General features: G+C 41.3%; 1 protein-coding gene across 2 annotated transcripts in view; it reads left to right on the top strand.

Annotated features, from left to right (window-relative positions):
• LOC111243544 (transmembrane protein 256 homolog) overlaps nucleotides 1-20076 on the top strand; it is a 55279-nt gene extending 35203 nt beyond the window's left edge. The window contains exons 2-4 of one of the 2 annotated variants that reach the window (XM_022789289.2): nucleotides 5281-5430; nucleotides 13371-13480; nucleotides 17636-20076. In XM_022789289.2, coding sequence (XP_022645024.1) covers nucleotides 5281-5430; nucleotides 13371-13480; nucleotides 17636-17779 — 404 coding nt within the window. In that variant the 3' untranslated portion in view covers nucleotides 17780-20076. Of the gene's footprint in view, nucleotides 1-5280; nucleotides 5431-13370; nucleotides 13481-14146; nucleotides 15505-17635 lie in introns of those variants that run through there. The other variant, XM_022789293.2, reaches the window with a different exon arrangement.

Genomic DNA, 20076 nt, shown 5'->3' with positions numbered 1-20076 from the left:
TTAGCTTTTTGTAGTTCGACTCCTTTTTACTGCTATTCTCCGCCTTCGTCTAAATGGCAACAGGCTCACAATGCAATCACATCGTGCTTCGTGTTCTCCGTACGGTACCTGGACCGGTATCGCTTAGACACGGCTGGCTTCTGCCAGCACGAAACGAATATATCTATGCCCGGATTCGAACCCTAGACCACTAAGCGTATCTGCGTTTGGCGAGCAAACATGTCACCTACAACACAATCATGGGGACTAGGAAAACAATCAGCGCTCTACTGCCCCGCAAGGAAATGTTGGTGTGTGTAGCCATCTCAGTCTAAATGATAACGATTCGACATAATGACGTGCGCAGCATGAAAACAAAAACGATACAATAGTTTTTCTAATTATATATATATGGGGCATGATGTCTACGTCGAAACATACCCAAGGGCGAATATTACCACGACGGGTAAAACCAATTTCTTTCGGTTGGTCATTTTTTGCAAAAATGGCCGTTTCGTAACTAAGTTGACATGGCACATAATTGATAACAATGGAAATGGGCCTCTAGCGTAAAACAGATACACAAGTCGTACGTTGGCAAAGGGGCAAGACAAAACGAGGTGTTCGGTAGAGGACTAGATTGCTTTTCGAGGAAAAGTGAACAAAGAACTAGAAATTATTAAACTGGGCTGTGACAAGGACACGGGACAGGTTCTCTAGGAAATGGCTTTATATTGGAAAGCAGGGACATTTTGAGGAAGCCTCATAATCGAGACGAATGGCTACCAATTAAATAATCAGTGGTGATCAAACAACGAGAACAGCAACAAAGCCGAAGCCAATAATTAGAAATAACGATGCATTAACTATAATAGCAATAATAATAGTATCTTAACATTGTCGGCAATAGTGGTGCGCCAGTTCTCCAGGGAACAAGCTTGCTAACGAATAGACAAACTTCCCGAAAAAATTTAGAGAAGCTGCTGTCCATTGGTAAAACTTACAATTAGTTCCAACTAATTAAATCGTCACTGTTCTAATAAGGCATTAAATAATGAATAAAGTAAAGCAGAAAACGGTGTTATCAGCAAAAATCAACCTTAGACAAATCCTACAGAAGCAAAAGGTTCAGTCAGTTGTTTTGAGCGTTACCGTTATCGGTGTTTGTGAAGGACATGTTTGAAAATTACATATATATACATGCGGGAGGCAAAGGCCTATTTCGTCTATATTTTCTCAATAAAAAACGAACTCAGCATAGCTGCTTAGTCATTGCCTATATTATTAGAAATTTGTCTACAAACGGTCAACTGTATTTTGCAGCGCAGCAGGTCTCATCTAAGCAGGTAGATGAAAAGGCCAAAAGCAGCGGCTGTTTATATTTATACAGTGATCTCACTCTGAGAACTGTAGTAGTATTTACGACGATAACAACTAGAGCCAGGCCAATGAAGACGACAACCCGCGTTGTTTTCCTAGTTCGAGTCGAGCTTTCCGATGCAGCCAGCTCGTCGCCAACAACCGCTCGGCCTTAACTCCGTTCGTGTATCAGCTATCGACATCTGCAGAAACGTACGACGTATGCCTAATAAATAGTGATTCAAAAATGAAATTCAGTGACATCATGGAACTTCCAAATCTAGTCAGCGTTGATCGTAGCTGACCAATCGTGTCACGATATTGTCTGTGAACCATTGCCAATTGGCGTTGCAAAGCCGTCAATGACGATAGGACAGAATAAAATAATTGATGAAGAGGTATACATTTGTATGTCCCTCGGTGAATTTGGCCCCTTTCGTTTTATTGAAATCGTATATAGCAGTGGCTATCGTTATCAAGTCAAGAATTGCCACCACCAGAGTACAGTTTACTTCCACCTTCGGAATCCTTCGGTGTCCAACAAAGTCAGGGGGCCAACGAGCGTTCGGCGTCACTCCTGAGATAATGTTAGCTTAATAGCACACGCATTGTAGTCTACGCAGGTAGCACAGGTCTTGCCATAGATTGCAGCTGAGAAGTTGCGCAGATTGAAAACAGACCGATGCGACACGGGCTTGGCGCAGGCAGGACGAACGCAACAGTTTGCTGAAAACGTTTTATTTTATAGCATCATGAAATTATTAAGTAAAAATAGGCTCCCGTCGATCATAATAAGCATTAAAAAAATAGAGAATCAATACATGTTGGTATTTTGGCGGATCTTAGATTTTTTTTTGAAGTATCTCACCAAAATTCCGGGAACCTTCCACATTTTATGGTACGGTACAGAACTTATCTCGAAACTATTTTTATCATAATAGCAAGGTAAACAGAAAAATTCACTTCTGTATATTGCCGAGTCGAAACATTGGGGCACTCCTCCAAAAGAACTAAATGTCTTGTGGACAAGCAAAATATCAAAATGCAATCGCCCTTCTTCGTCGACCTTCTCCCGTTAACTACTGCCTTCGTGGTATAACGTTGTTACGACCTGTCACGTGTAACGCCACCGACTCAACATGGCGGGCTGTGCTCTTAACGTCGACATCGGCCCTGTTAAGGATGTATCGATTATGGATAACTGAGTGAAGCGTCAGTGTCTTCTCCCACCAAAAACATTCATCACTATCCGCTAAGCAAATGGCGCGGCCGACAGTTTCCGCTACGCTTATTTATATAACAGACCGCGTCGTCTGTTACTACCACTGTTTATCCCTTTGACTTGCCCGTAGAACAGCGCTCCGGGCTTCTTTTTGATACGTCTGCGTTTAACTTTAAAGACGGGCAAAAGTAGCAAAGTGATTAGGCGGATGGTAAGGCAACTGGCGTGATGTTGAAGATGATGGGCAAGGTATGCTGATAAAGGGTACAACAGAAAACGAGGACTATATAGAAGATGTTCGTGAGGGAAGAGAGCTACAACATTATGATTAAAAACTATAACAATGGCATAATAGTTATTATTGTGGAACAGCCGGAACGCCTCATAACGCTATTACGGCAACGATAACGAAAGAGAAAATGATCGAATGGACCAGGGAAAACAGTCGAACCGTACCGAGAGTAAGGAATAGTATATACATAGAAGGTCGAATCTAAATATGGATAGGAGAGCAGGAGATAATTGCAGTGATGCCTGGTGAGAATAAGGCGAATCTGTATTACCGCCTATTATTATATGCATACGACAGTTCGAGCTGGCTGCCACTGATTAATACAATGTATTATTGTTTAATGTTGTTCCCGAAAGGAAGACATTTGGAATTGAATATGTAAATAGAACAGTGTGATTCCATTGATCGCTGGACCCAAACGTGATCCGGTAACTAGCGGTGGACGGTTCGGAATTTGAGCGTAACCAAAGTCAGTTCTAGATAGAATCATTAGAACATTCAGTTATTGATCTAAGACAGCTTTGAGCTCTCATAAATAAGAGTTAGAATTATAGCTTCGACATGGTGTTCTACGTAGCTTTTTACAATCAATGTTAATGAAGTTGATTACTGCAATTCGTGCGGCCCGCTGTAAAACTATGAATCGAGCTCATGTGATGATAGGTTTTGATCTGAGAAAAAATCACGTTCCCGAGTAACTTGCTATTTGTATTCACTGTTCGTATTGCGCAATCGATTTTGCCTGTGTCCGCCCTGATTCGTACCCTTCGTAACACAGTTGAAATTTTTCGACGTCGTAATAAGGCCAGACAAACAGCTTCTAGAAGAAAGTAAGTGAGATTTCGAGTTTTACATCGGGGACTTGCTTGGGACGAGTGGTTCCTTTCTTCCGGTGCAAAGTGTCCACGTTCGGTTTCGAACCTAGGCCACCTGACGGGTCCTTCGCACAACTAGCTCGTCGGTTGGCTCACGTGACTGCCGTCACACAGTTATGATGGTAAACGGCTGAGATTCGCTGAATCGTTAACATCAAATCTAGCGATAACATTGGCAAGTCACTATGATAATTGAGGTGAGTGATATTTTAGCCCGATGTTTATTCAGACATTGACAGTTTTTTCGGGTGATGGTCAAATGATATGGACCATGCTGGCCGTGGCCGATATTTTAGCGGGTAAATTTAGATGCTTTTTCCTTGACACGATAATGTCGGCATCTGAGATACTTTTATATTATAAATTATTTTCGTTTACCAATTTAGCACACCTAACAGCGAGACGCTTAGTCGTGCTTTTACAAATGATTTTCTAGTTACTATATCTTATAACCGTAATACGTCCACAAAATACCGCAGTATATGAATTGCTGTAAGTAGTGATTTTTACAGCAGTCAATCAAAAAAAACCGTTATTATCATAAATCAGACAGAAGGGGATGACATTCGGCGTGAAAAAAAAAACGTATTCCACGGACATTATCGATAATGTGGCGCAATGTGGGGGTTGAATAGGCATATTATCTCGAACTTGTCGAAACTATCTAAGCATTTTTGTGTGACTTTTTTTTATATTTCATCGAACGTATTGTTGCTCTTTTTGTGTGTATGTGAATATAACGTGAAATTTTTCATTTCATCTATCTACCAGAACGTATTTAGTGCCGCTATTTATGTGTGCAGTAATTTTTTCGACGCCCAATTAAATCTGCATAAATTATGACGAAACGCCAGATAATTGCTCTTTATTTTTACTTGGTTATTGATTGCTTTACTTTGCTTTACAAACATAAATGGTTGAAGGGTCCGGTGAGGCATCGGCTTTAATCGGAAAATTTTACTGGGGCGACGTTATGTCAAACAAAAGAAAAAGCGACGAAAAAGCCTATCTCTTGTCTAGGAGATAACATTGCTGTGTATAAACACTTAAATTACTTGGCGGTTGATCCTATAGGCGATACGAAAATAGAGTTGCGACAATTGGCAAGTAGCGAAGTTGGCTTTGATAGAGGCTTGCTGTTAACGACTAGGTCCGTCATTGTCTTCACCATAACGTAAAACGGATGTTATATATAGTGGCTCCTGCAGCGCACTAATTGTGAGCGGTTTGCCGCTGAGAACAATTGCCGCTGTGCAGTGTTGATGCGGAGGGTTGAAGAAAATCTCGTTAGCTTCACAATAGCCCGAGTTATGAAGCACTGACGTTAACAGCGACTCGCCTCGACGGGTTCAACTAACCTACGAAAAACCAGCTTTCAATATAGATGAATTTTTTTGCATCTTTCATTATTAGTTCTGCACTGATAGCTTTCCTTTATGTCTAATAAACATAATATATGGCGTTATTATATTGTAGTATTGTATTTCATGTTGCTAGTAGTTAGCTGTCGAATTTTGCATAAGATTATACAGTTTTTTTGTCTAATGTTTCAGATGCTGGCGTAGTCACTTCAGCGGATCCGACGCAAGGAAAAGATATCCTTTTGCCCCCCCGATATGCGCTCTGCCCTCCAACGCTGTTTATCAGGATTGCGGCATTCCTTGGAGCTTCTGCAGTCACCCTTGGCGCCTATGGAGCCCATGGTGAGGTTTCTAAGTAGTCCCCTAATTCTGGTATAGTTGGTTTGCTACGACTCACAGACACTATGCTAATCACAATATTTCGATGTTGATTGAATGACAACGAATCTCTAATGGTGTTATTTCTACCCTAAAGCTGGTTCTTTCAAATGAAATCGGGATTAAATCGAAAGGCATAAGAAACTTATAGGGTAGATATAGGGTTGTTCCAAAGGTGGTAATAAAGCTCTCTTAAACGTATATTTTCAGCTTCGGATCTTTCCACGCCACTTACCCACCCCTGCCTAAACGCTTCGAAATTGTATCAGGTTCTACTACCGTTGTTAAGCATAGCCTTAGACGACTGACCCCTTCCAGCTCAAAACGGGACTTGCCTGAGTCTCAAAGCGGAATATTTAATGGCTATCGCCTTCTACTCACGCGGCACGTGACGAAGCAAATGTTCAAGATGTATCATAGTTCGTAACGTTATGGCGCGAAACGAATCTGTGAACATTAGGTGTCATGCGTGCAGAAGACGCAAAGGATTCCATGAACACCTGTACTTTTTGATTAACCCATATAACACAATACTTGTCCTAAAAATCAAGGTATTACGTAGTTCAATTAAAAAGGAAGATTTAATGTCCTATCCCATTCTACTATACGGTAGATCGTGCCTCACATGAACGTGCGACATTGTCACTAGTTATTAAACCTCTTGCCCCCGGAAACAATTTCGGGCTCCTAACTTGAGCGTAAAATGTTTATTTTTACTATTGTAATTTGCATACAAGCGAATCGTTAATTGTTTGATAATATTTGGCCTCGGATTGGCTGAAGAGTGATTCTTCCGGAAGAAAAAGAACATTGCTCGTGATTGTCACTGGGTCAACTCATATAATTTAGCTGCAGCGCCCGCGGTGTCACCGATTGAAAATGACGTCGCCGCAGAAGTCGCTTCGACGAGCTAGTGATATAATACGGTTTACTACGTGTCCAGCATCTAAACAGCGTTACAGTCACTGCTATTCGACATACGGGTTAACGACACCCTCTAATCTTATATATTATTATCCTGGATATTGACCCGTATCACTGATAACACGTGCTGACGTTTTCTCAGCGCCCGCTGCAGATCGTAATCGGCGTTTTCGATCGCACCTAACCGCGGTGACTCCATTGAACAAAGCCGGCCTACGGTATTTCACGACACTCTCGTCCCCAGTCACTACATCAAATAGGCATTTGTCGCACGTGGCTATTTAGTCGGATGCCCTCTATTTGCTACTGTTATCGTTATAATCATGATTACTATTAGTATTGCTGCTGCACCGATCCGCTATGAAATCATTTCCTTTTGAGATCGATTATGGGATTAATGAATCGTGCCATTCATTGCATTGGCGTCGTCCACTGTCGTGGCCCATTTGCTATTCTCGTTTATCTATTTACCTAGATCTTTGGTTAGAAATGTAAGTATTTTCGTTCCTTATAGCGTACGCCATAGCTCACATGTGTGTGTGTGTGTATTTTATCGACTGTCATCGACTGATTATCTGATAACATCATGTTTAAATTGCTTTCTCTGACTGTTACTTCCAGTAGGGCAATTCGTTTTGTGAATGGGGTGTGATTTGGGCTCCGGCCGACTCGGCTTCTGCCCATCACCAGCAGAGCAGGGAAGTTAACGGACCATCTCAGTAACAAACCGTTATATAATGGCGGTCACATCACGAACTAGTTGGCTTCCGCCTTCCATTGTATAGCATAGGCATAAAACAGTAATGCATATTGAAAACAATGCTGTGAATATCTTAGTCGCGAGTTTGATGCCGTCCACGGACCTTCCTTGTGATGATGAGGATGTCCTTCTTTTTTGCCTTTTGTTTCCTTGAACTTTGCCGGGGTCCGCGTGTTAACTGAGTCTAGGACAAATAGCAATACGGCTTAAACAATTCGGAATTGTTGTGTGCTGTCGTTTTGTTAGGGTTAAATTGCTTCTTTTTAAAGTTAGTAGCGCTTTCCAGGCGTTGTTGTCGTTGATGTTGCTGCTGCTGCTGCTGCTGCTGCTGTTGCTGTTGTTGTTGTTGTTGTTGTTAGCGATGATGTTCTTCGGGGGTGTTTGTCTGTTTGTCTGTCGGCGGTAGATATTTTGGCTTCGTTTCTTCAATATATTATTTTTCGTTGAATAGTCACCGCAAAACAGTCGTAATTCAGTGGCTGCTGTTGAAGTAAAAAAATCGTTGTTACTTGCCCAGCCCCCCCCCCCCCCTCCCCGCCTACACTGCCATCATCATAAATACGATCGGGAAGGTTTTAAATATTTCCATTATCATTTTATTATGCTATTGTGTCTGCCGGCGTTGCCTCTTGGTCCGTAGCTGTAGCCATTGTTGTATTTTCGTATGGCCGGCGGTCTCAGCGGGACACGCCCGGTAGTCGTTCGCCCACTACTCGGTTTACTGTGATTACTGCAACGTAATGAAGACCTTGCACACGCTGGGTTAACTAACATCATTATAACGTTACTAATAAAACCGAAGATCACTTCTACAATCATAAGTTCTATAACGGCTCAATTCACCATCGCTAATCGTTCCATCGTTTATTTTTGGCCTCTGGCACTTCCTTAATGGTTCCCTCTCTCCGGCAACGTCCATTCTTTTTGTTGTTCTTTTTTCATCACACCGCAACACGTGATCAGGCCAGGATGGAGGGTAGGCTATGATGCTAGTCGATTACGTAGAGCCTTTAGCCTTCTTTATGCTTCATCAATCGTCATAAGGCGTCGGAAAAGGGGAAGCTGGAATGAAAATCTTCTTTTTAGACAGTGGCAAATCCTCATGGGAGATTTAGTGAATAGTAAACAATTTCACTCTGCCATCTGTCACTCATCGAAACGTATCGGGTCGAGAAAAGCTCATATCGGATTGGGTTCTTCGTACAATAGCAATCGCGCACTGGCTATAGTAGGTAACCGCAGTATTACCAGTAATGAGAGCTCTGGCAGAGTTCATTTGTCTGAGATGGCTCTGACTGCGGAGGCAATGGCGTTCGAGGAAGCGTTGGTAGCGGGTGCCGATGATGTATTCTCTTTGGATTACTAAACGAACGCATGTTAAGATGCGCGAAAAATAAATCGCTATGACCTATGAGGCGTTCAAAAAAGTCAAAAACTGTCCGCTTTATGTTGCACTCTATCAGAAGAGAACCTATAAGGGTACCGCTTGCTAGCATTCAATATATATATACATGTGAAAGCTATTAGTAGACCGTAGGTCGTCCGAAGCGAGTTTAAAACGAGAAGTATTTTTCGTGTTTTACGTTCGGACATTAGAAGGCTGGTTTCTACCAGTGCAGGACGAAGCACATCTACTCCCAGATTCGGAGATGCACTGCCGCGTGGTGTCTCAAGTTTAATAGGCCAACGCTTTTCGATCACAACGACACGAAAAGAGATAATGAGCTGACGCTGTTCAAGTACCATGCAACGACACACAAAACTTCCCTAAGAAGATCAAATAAGACGTTTCGAATAGCCCATGCAATATGGGGCGAGCCCATAGCATGATGAAGTATTATATTTGGTATGTTTATATGAACCGATCAGGTCGAACGGACCCAGGTTCCGATAAACACAGCTAATTTAAACGGGCCCGCTCTATTTATTAATGTCGTGATAATACTATTCCGGTGTCCATCTTCAGTTACTGTTAACAATTAATAGTTTCTAACATTACTAATAAATTTCGAGCTGTAAGGGAAAGATTCGAGCATTAGGTGCGAGGCTCGAAGACAAGCTGCGAGAGTTTCGCATTTGCTACTTGTCAAACAGCAGGAAAATCTGGCTAGAAAAATATGTGGGAATGACACGTGCGCGAAGGTTATCCAGACAGCCTTTTTACCGCCTTTCAAATCCAAAGATATAATGTCAAATTCTAGTTCTTTTTTCATTGACTGTCGTGTAGTTGACGACATGTACATGGATGTGAGGTTACTTCGATAAGTTGTTTTATCATTATTTTGCGGTAATGACTGACCCTTGCCTAGCACGGCATCTTCACCCGTGATAGCGCCTGACGTTCATACTTGTTATATCAGAACCTTCGGCTCTTGCCAATTCTGTTAATGCTCGCCAGCGCATCGCAAATCCCCAAGTTTTTCACACGACCTTCGTACCAATAGGTTTCAACCTGTTTGTTAGTCTGTCACTGTGTGCGCTAGACGCGGCGTGAAATGATCGAACTGAAGATAGTAGCGCTTACATGATGACGGCTTCGCTATTGAGCGCTGCCGGACCATCCACTATGAAACTATCAAGCCATTTTCTAACAGTTCAAAGACTGCTAAGCAAAGATTTTGCCTGCCCTCTGAAGGTGCGGGAACTCTAGCTGAGCTATGTTAGATCGCGACCAGTACACTATGTTTATTGACGATCGATACGAACTTGAAAAATTTATTTATATTGCTTTAGTATTCAACTTGATAGTTGTTTAATTACGTTTCGTTGGCCCCTTTCCAATGTATCTTTGTTTCAGACGTTTACATTTCCTCGCGCACATTTTATTTGTCGTCCTGCTTACTATGTCCGTGACCTAGACTGGGTGGCGATAAGCCGAATCAACGGCAATATAGGGCTGATGTGATTTCATTGTAGCCACAGATTAAACTCTGTCCTAAAAAAGTTCGCCATAATCTGGTTACGTGTACTATGGTATGGGAATCTCAGGACGAGAGGCTCAACGAAGTATAATATCAATGTTCTTGAACCCAATATGTACTCTGCGTAGAACAGCATCTGCGTTTTCATTAGAACAACTTTGGCTATAATAGCTATTATATTGGGTATACTTGGCGATTAAACGTATCTGTCCCGTACATTACACTTTCTTTATTCTTGAGCTAAATTATTTATTTATTGCCCATGCTTGCTTCTCTCGAATTCGAATGTTGCGTCTAATTTTCAGTATTTTCTCTTACGGCCTATGTGTACAAACGCTACAATCTCGATGAGCCTTTAATCATCTGTGGTCCTTGTTTTCAGGCGTATTGAGAATTGAAAAAACGTTCACGAATTGGCCTTAGTTTTCTGTACTAATTCAATTTACCTTTTCTGAACAGCGTGTTTCTGCTTTTAGGTAAATTCGCTATTCAGCTGTGAACATGTGCTCTATCGTCACTCGATCGTTTCGAAATGGGGACTCAGCGTCATTTGATGCGTGACCATTCAAATAGTAAAACACACATCTGGCACTGTTTCGACGGGATAGACTTCTTTCTGCATTCATATTGCTTCGAATAAAGCAATAGACCGGTGCCTCATTCAATTCGGGAGTCCTTTTATGCGGACGGTGTCACTCCGTTGCTGCACTTTGCCTTCTCTTTCTCTCTGAGCTTTGAATCTATATGACAACGATACGCCTCGTCTTTCGAACAAACCCGGGAGCTCACGGGAGCGGGCGTATTTTCTGCTCCGTCTACGTCGATTCAAATTCTTCGAGGAAACGATTTCGTGACGCTCATGCAAAACTGTTTTCATTGCTGCTAATCGTCTCTCGCACTTGATCTGAAAAATCACAGTCGCTGCGCAGTGATGACCCTCCTTTCTATACGAGATCGCTGTTTACAGCAACCTTTGAATAGGGGTTTTCGAAAGCTTCTCAACAGTGGGCACGTGCCTTTGTAGGGTAAAAAAAAAAAATGAAGTTTTTTGGGCCTTGCCTTATATGTATATTGGTCCTAGCGGATACTTTAGGTACGTTTGTGTTTTGCGTAAAAGGTTGTCTGTGGTACGAGGTTAGTCAGCACATGATGTCCTATGATTTAGTGATCACAACCAACTAAAAGGTGTCTGAGGCCATTATGTACTATGCCCATGTTTCGCTTTAGTGCCGTACTCCAGCCAACTGGCGTCTCGCAGAGTTCGGACAAATGACCCTAGTATTGATATAATCGGACATTGCGCTCTATTTCTGACGTTTTCTTATAAAGCTTTCGAGTGAGTTGAACCTGTTTTCCGCGATGTTGCTACGTAAGACACTTCTTTTTTTCTGGAACAGATAGATACGTAATAGATACAGTTATACATTACGAGAATGTCTATGAGCAGCGAGTAAAAGGCCTGTTACGAGCCGGACGAGGCAACCAAAGAAATTCAAGGCAGGGCCCCAGCTCAGCTGTGTCGTAGGAGTTCGCCTAGGAAGATAAAATAGTACCCCTTGAGGCACGTCCATAGAACAAATGTGTTGTGTCCTTCATAGACGAATAGGACGAACTCGGTTAAGAGAAGACATTTGAGATTGCTTGAGTAAGGCTGGATGCGGGGGAGGCACCGTTAGAGATTAGAAGCGAAGATGGATGCAGAACAGAGCATATAAACGTAGAACTAAGAAGAACGATTCGAATCGAGATCGGATAGAGATTAGAGGGAGCGGAAGCTATTCTACGCTGCCATCGAAATCATTAAGAGGCTGTGAGAAACAACAAATTGGACGTCATTGAAAGGACGTCGTTAGGTGTTCGGGTTGGTGGCGGATCCTTGGCCTGGAGCGCCTCATTACTTTTAGCTCCGAGTCTCTCGGAAATTACTACTACTACTACTACTGTGGAAACGGTGAGATGCGCGATTGGCCTCGTAGCCATCCGACCTTCATAGCCAAAAGGCCTGATCGTATAGTTCATTAACAAATAGCCTTAGCTAATTTTGACATATAAAAAAAGAAAAAAAAAAAGAGGATAGGCATACATCACGTTGAAGAGATCGTTGTTTTATAAGAAACTGTTATCTCTGACAATTTCGATGTGCTTCTCTTGCTTAATTACCCTGTTTACTGTTTTATTATAAAAGATAGTACCACTACGCTTATGGTAATAAAACTAAGAATACCAAAGTCATTGCAGCATGCTATGCGCTATTTTGTTGACAAAGACGTTTGCGAAGCTTCGTCTTAGAATGGCCTGTTATGCAATTAAACTTCAAAGTAGACAAATTCTCTAGTCTTGAAATGAAAATGACATTTGTAACAATAACAGCAACAATTCATGTTTCTGGAGACAGCAAAGCAGGGGTTCAGGCGATGGTGTGACGTGTCTCATTTATACAAGCAGGGCCTCTAATCTACCTTCGCCCGGCCTGGTTCGTGACGAGTGTTTGAATATCGCCGAAATGAGAGGCCCCCACTGTATTCATTGTCATCAGCGGCATAGCGGCAAAATTAGGTAGCGCCACAGTCGCGGCAGTAATCTGCTAACAACAGTGGAATAAAAGCTCTCGGATTCTGGTATCAGCAACGTCAATCGGGTTCGATTCTCTCTTCTAGTCTATATCCTTTATCCGCGCGTTAGGCATCGACGTCATGCTCTTTATAATCTGAATCATAAGCAGCACTGAGTTACATTTTAGTTTGTGCGCAATTGCCATTAATCGTCGCACACATTGCGTGGTAAAAACTTCAGATGTCGGATTTGAGCAGCTGAGTACCATCGCATCTTGTGGACGTGCATTTCGATTGCTGACGATTTCTGGCTTGTGATACCACACATATTAGCGTGGTGATTTTGGAAACCAGGGAAAACTAATAGTGTGACACTAAAATACTGTTCAATAAACGTATAGCGTATTTATAGATATATGAAAAAGGGTAAGGCGCAATAGTAATTGTTTAGCAAATTGAATTTAACTAGATCATTAGTATTTATAGATACATACGTAAAAAATCAATAATCAACACATTTGATCAATTCATCTAATTATGACTTAGTAAATTAGTCCGAAATAGAACAGATCTATTTCGATATTCTTTTTCTGTTTCGATATTACCGTAGTATCAGCTCTGCTATTTCTTCGATGTCCTTAGCTGTGATTTGTACCTATTCTACATATGGATCGCGCTGCACTGCTGTGTCGCCTATGATGATGTCTAACATTTTTTCTGGTTTACTTTGCATATGTGATTTTGCAGTTCTCAAACCGTCGGGTGGAATGGCAACAATCTTTCACGCAGCCAACCTTTACCATTTCCTTCATACGCTTCTTCTGTTTATGGTCTCTTTTTCCAGGTATCCCCGCCTGGTAAGTACTGCCTTTGTCGCGCCTTGTCGCGATATAGTATTTACTTTCGTCATTGACGGTTGGGGGCAGCGCAACAACAAATCAATATTTATTGTCAATTCAATGTATAATAAGATCACTACATTATCTTCGTCGTAGAGTATTATGCTCTTCGTTCTGTCTCTTCTATTTTCTTGGGGAGGGAGGGTGCTCGAGCACAAACTAGTGCATCTAGACTAGTAAATTGTTGTGCATTTCTGTTGTAATATGAAGCTTGCAAGGCATATTATGTACGCACACACACGATTTTGTTGATAGAACACGTAAAATACGTAGATCTATTCAATAATCCTGATCAGATCTTCTAAGAAGGTTAAAACGGAAGAGCACTGATTATGAGGTAACAGCGGTTATAGGGTAACTTGCGACACTTCCTATCACGTTTAGAAGTATAACCTTAAAAGCCTCTTTGATCTTGTTTATGTGTCTGATGCCTATGCGGTGAAGGTAGCCTGTTGCACGAATCTTAGCGACTATTCGTGTTTATTTATTTTACCTTGATGACTGATTTTTGCCAGAGCGCAGCGAACATTATAGGTATCGTAAAAACGCATACTTCGCGTATATACGACGCATATCTAAAAAGCCTTCAATATAATCACCATAATGTCGTGGGCCTCTTTGCAGTGATATCTTCCAAAGTAGAAGCCATTCCAATAACTACGTCGAAAAAGTGAAGTAGCTATGTAGCGATGTGACGCAATCCGAAGCTTTAAAGTACTTCACCCTGGCGTTTGCTGTTCCACTGATGGTCATACACTCCGTTACTCGCTGGTATACGGTAGAACAATCCATGTATGCGTTTAGTAGTTCAACCGGACAGAGAGATGCAAATTTATTCAAACTTCAGTTAAAAGCTGTGACTAATGGCTTGAGTTCAGCTGTATTCTTCATCGCCTGCTCGCTTCATGACAGAAGAAGCTCCACGACACCATCTAGGCGAACACCAAGCACACCCATTAAACGTTCACCATATAAACGCGAGAAAGTTATCTCTGCTTTTCGTTCCTGATAGCGAAGTTACTAGTATAATACTTGCAAGGCAGTAATCAGCCATGGACCTCCCATACCCCTTCACGTTGATGTGAAAACCGCTGAAATACCGCTTAACATCGCGGTGTTTCCGCGGCTTGCTGTTAGTCCCGCAATACCGGCTCTATTAAGAATTGTTTACGATTTCCATCAAAATCTCTTTCATCTTTGTCGATTTCGAATCGTTTTCGCCACTACTGCCCGCTTACGGATCCTCAATGACAGCAGCCCTCAGAACGACAAGTCACTGCAAAGGCGGATGCGCAGGTACACTTCCACCGTCAGCGACAAGCTTCTTGCGCCGTCGCTTCCTGTATGAAGAAGAAGATCGGCCCCTGGGGACGGCCAACGCTCGCAAGCCCCACCGCGTGCGAAGAGAAAATAAGCCAAATATAGAGGGAGATAGAAAGAAAAACAAGCAATAGATGAGTAATGGCCGACACTGTTTAATGTAGATGGTACTGTACTGGATAATCCGCAAGTCGTTCGGATGTTGATAGGAATTGGTAATGGCCGCTGGCGACCATGCTTGTTGAGATGATTGATGAAAAACGAGTTGTTCGAGGGTTCACATGTAGATGTATGTATATGCTTGTGTTGGAGAGACCTTGTTTGATGGAGAGTTCGGTGAGGACAACCGGAAATCGATGGAAATGATAACGACATTTGGAATAGTGGCGGTTGAATTGGTCAATAACGATATGATGGTTGGGAGACCGCGTACTTAAATTAATACTACATAATACCATATAAAGGTGTGAAGTGTATATATATAAACAGACAGAAGTCTAGTAACGATTTATTACTTGGCATGAGTCGACTGTCCGGGAGTAACAGCGGTCATGCCAGAGCTCATATTGTTGACGGTATTGGAAATTACAGAATAACGTGCTAATAATGATAGAAAAGATAATGTTTAATGTGGCAATATCCATTGATTTGTAATACTTGAACTACCTTGGTGCACTAGCTTATAACTTATTATTACAGTTATTGTTCCGTCCCCTAGAGAACCTCCCGCTCGATGCAAGTTAACTAGCACCGAAAGTTGCTGGTTTCAGTCATAGCTACAAATTTACCTTGCAATTTCAATCCGATAGGTTTGCTCGAAGTACACTTCCTCTTTTTTATTAAACATTTTCCTCAAATTGATTCGCTCAAATTCTCAAACTCAAAGATGTTGTTCGTATCGCGTGTGTATTGCAGTTAGACGTTTTTTTTTTACCAGTATCTTAATAGTTGCGTGATTGAACAGAATTAGAACGGTGGGCGCAATATTATTATAACTTTAACCGGACATTCGCGTTTATAATTTTTGACTATTTGTTTGCGTTATTAGCACGCCACAAAATTTGCTTTGCCATTGGTATCTTCGATATCGCCCAAAAAAGTTTTTCATCTATTTTGAGAGGTCAACTCTCAAAGTCATGCTCTGCGTTAATACGAAGCATTTTTACGTTACTTACAACGTAAAACATTTGGGTTATAGTACCTAATTTGAGGCAGATAGTTAGGCTTAACTATCTCCCCCAAATCGTTTCTGATAGACAAAACACTCTTTCCAGACTGCAGAAAATTATCAGGTGAGCCGCCTTTTTTTTGTTAACAACCTCAGCCCTTCAAACGTCGGTGAGATTGGCGCACATTTCCGCTCACCGAAAAAAGGGAAACAACAACATGACGACAAAATTTTATAGCGGTCGTTCCTCTCGAATGTGCGTTACAGAGGTCACTTCGCGTGGTTGCCAAAGTATCAACATATTGGTGAGCACGGAAAGGGAAGGCGGTATCCATGTTTACATATCGATTGTTTTCTCTTCACCGACTCAATTGGCAGTGTGCTGTTATCGAATGTTTAAACATAACCCGCCAACACGAAATCCTGCAATTTGTACGTGTTAGGGTAGCTCATTAGACCGTGCTAGTTAATGATCGATGGAGTTATTAACCGTGATCGTCGACGACGTCAAAATTAAAGGAAAGCTTGGTAAATAAATGTGAGTTTCTTCTGATATCGCATCTAGCACGGGCGATCGATCGAAGTAACGAAATTGATCGAAAAATAGGCCAATGACAGTAGGGCCAAAAACGTTGCTGGGATGTTCTGTGTTGGATACGGTATTCATGGGATGAAGAAAAACTGGATAGCACGTTGATAATTGGACCATTAGATAGTTTTCGGGTCGACGTTGTGCACGGCTAGTGGGAAGATACTAGCACTTATAAGGGTGTAGCTACGTCGGTTTGCCGTAAACGAAAAGAAGAGCGGTCTGTGGCTGATAGAAAACCTAGATATTTTCATTGATTCAGTTTCTAATCGAAATGAGAAAATATCGTACGAAGCGCAACAACTGCTTGACATTTAGTTACGTATATTCGTATCGTGTAAAAGCTGAAAGCTCGCAACGCTGAAGGTAATAAGCTTTCAATAAATTTTTTGTACAGTCTCAATTATATTGCCGAATAAAGAAGTGAACTGGCTATGCAGCAAATGAAAACAAGCATAATTTCCGGCGTTTACTAAATTTTGTATTATTACTCACCTCTAATACACGCTGCTACGACGCGCATACGATGACACACGTATTTCAAGAAAACAATGAGCTGCTCTCAATCGCACCCATATACCTATGATCATGGCTGTACTTTTTGTCGCTAAATAAAGCGTCACTCGATCGAATATCCTCCTATTGGCTTTGTACGTTCTATTATACGGCAGGTTCACAGGTTATATATCGTCGAATGTATTGTAGACGATATAAATGGCACAAATTGTTTCGAAAAAACCAAATATCGGCTAAATACGGTACACTGTGCTCTTCGCCTGAACCGGTTATAGAAAGTTTATTTGCAATTTAGCGCAGTATAAACTTAAGGACGAGGTAGTTTTACCAGGACAGCTGAGTAAGCGTTAAACGACAGTTACGTGTGGAAGAGTTGCATAATTACTAACGCGTCGTCTGAATCCTTCTTTTGCATAGTATAATCACGCAGTGCTAAACCATCATTCATAAACATATGATTGTCATAATTTAAGGGGAGCTAAGCATCTTCAGACGATGTATATTTTTCTGTCTTTTCCAGACTGGAACTCTACTTACTCTTGGCATCGTCGTCTTTTCTGGAACCTGTTATATGCACGTGTTCACTGAAAGCGCTCAATGGATGCAGGCTACGCCGTACGGAGGAATGCTTCTGATAGCTGCCTGGACCTCGTTTCTACTTTGAGAGTCACTTGTACCCTTACGCACGATGGATTTATACACGTGATGATAGCAATCATAATGACAAATATAGATAAAACTCGGAAATCCCTGCCCGATAACTGAAGGAAAGGGTTAGGAAGCTGAGCTCTGACGTGTTCCGAAGGTAACCAGGTTATTGCGTAACGAGGTTTTTGCTAAATAGTTGAGTATAGGGTCGAGATTGTGTTCATAATTGTGTAAAAGACGTTAACAATTGTGTCCCTAAACAGAAAACAGAGGGCTTCGTACTCTGAAACCTCGATTAACAATTGAAACCTCAGCCCGTACATAAGAGTACTTTAAAATTGAAACGACCCACCACGTCAGCCTGTGGCATCAATATTTTTGGTTAGTCAATGACAAGAAATTCACGAAGTAGCAAAGAGTTGCTATCATAGATTCTTGCACATTCGCCGTATCTTTTACAGAAATAGAAATGAACAAGTGCAACAAGAAAAACCAATGGTCCACAGTTGAGATAAGGCTTATTTTATTACAGATGAAAAATCTATATTATAATGAAATTTGTTCAGGACAGCTAGTCAAGTACGTTATATCCTACCTACAAGTTCCATAAAGTTCGTCTTGACTCACGATATGGGCAGGATGGATAGAACCACTTTGATACTTTAACAAGATTAACAATTACCTAATTGTCCAAAGAGAACTTTCGCAAAGCAGTTCCACTCAACCGTGGTACCATACCCCGTTTGTCTACTATACTAAGTTGAAATCCAAGAGCCATCGGTTTACCGCTGCCCTGGAGGTTGTCGGGAAATTTGTGTTCGCAGTAACTCATGTATAAAAGTGAAAAAAAAAATCAAGAATCACCTCTCAGCCACAAAGTAAGCAATGATATGTACTGATACGTTCGTGTTCTAGCCATTATAAAGCTAACGGACAAGGAATTAGTTCGAAATAACGATGGATAGAGATGATGTAACTGGGCGAATTCTAATTTCTCTGAAAGATTGATCCTATTCGTAAATGTGTGGGTGTGAGTGTGTCTGTGTGTGTGTGTGTGCATGGGAGTAAAAATGTCTGCACGTGTAAATGAATGAATGTCTAAGATGGTGGCAAGAGTGAATTTTCAGACGGTAACTGGCTTATCGTCAGCTCAAATAGGTATCGACATTAACGAAACGGCAACGAAGTACGCAACGGAACACGTTGCAACATGCCTCTCTCTAAAGACACGACAATTTAAACGGGTTTTCTATTGAGAATAGAAGAAATTTACACACTAGCTGTGACCATACGCGCGATAAGAAATCACCGTTACTTACACAAACCGAACAACTAATTTCTTTGCTAATCGATGACTGGACAAATGTTGCTATACGTACCGTATAGTGTACAATTAATGGAAATATGATTGTTAACATCTGTTTGATGTAAGCTTCTATATATTTCAGCAGTTCGAACCTCGATACGTTGGGGATTAGAGCTCACAAACAATCACTATGTGAAAATCCAACAGGACAACAGCAACTGTAATACTTGAAATAGGTGAAACGAACGGTGTTAGGATCCTAAGATTAACTAAAGAAAATCGGACAAAGAATGGTATATGAATCATCGTGTGAATAAGAATCTGAAAAAAAAAAACGAAAATATTTAGTTTTCTAAAGCACATGGTCATGATTTCAAAGCTAAGCACTTGTCATGCAAGCAACCCCACGTAACGCAAGGAACCTTACAATTTAACTGGTCATCAATTGCCGTGAGCACGCGGCATAACTAGAAACGCTTGGGTCCAAAATCGCCCTTCGAGCTCGCGAGTAAAAGCAAAACCCCGCAGACTCCAGAACCATCGAGGGCATTATTAGATTGATAACGCTCCCTCCATAATGTGATACCGTGTCGAATGAACATGTGCGCGCAGTTAGTGTGTTGTCCTAAAAAGCTCTTCGATGAACCAGCGTGATATCGTAAATATATCGGTGAATTATTTTGCATCTGCGTATGGATAGATAAGAAAAAAAAAAGTAAAATAAAATGAATATAGTAAAGTAACACGTACCTCATTTTTAGATTAGAATTGTATACATCAAAATAAAAAAAAGAGTTCTGAAATATTTTAACAGTGGAAAAAAACGACTGAATTATACCACAAAAATAATGAATAATCGATTATCGATCGTCCAGTGATGGGGGAAACGGGGGGGACCATATTTATGGCAAATACATACGACTACACCAAATCAAATTAATAATAATGCAACGAATAATAATAATAATAACTTAGTAATAAATCATTTTTAAAGTTGTATAACACAA

The sequence above is a fragment of the Varroa destructor genome, unplaced genomic scaffold (assembly GCF_002443255.2).
Source record: "Varroa destructor unplaced genomic scaffold, Vdes_3.0 BEIS01000001.1, whole genome shotgun sequence".
NCBI lineage: Eukaryota > Metazoa > Arthropoda > Arachnida > Mesostigmata > Varroidae > Varroa > Varroa destructor.
The sequence above is the reverse complement of the archived record's forward strand: the minus strand, read 5'-3'. Positions and strand labels throughout refer to the sequence as shown.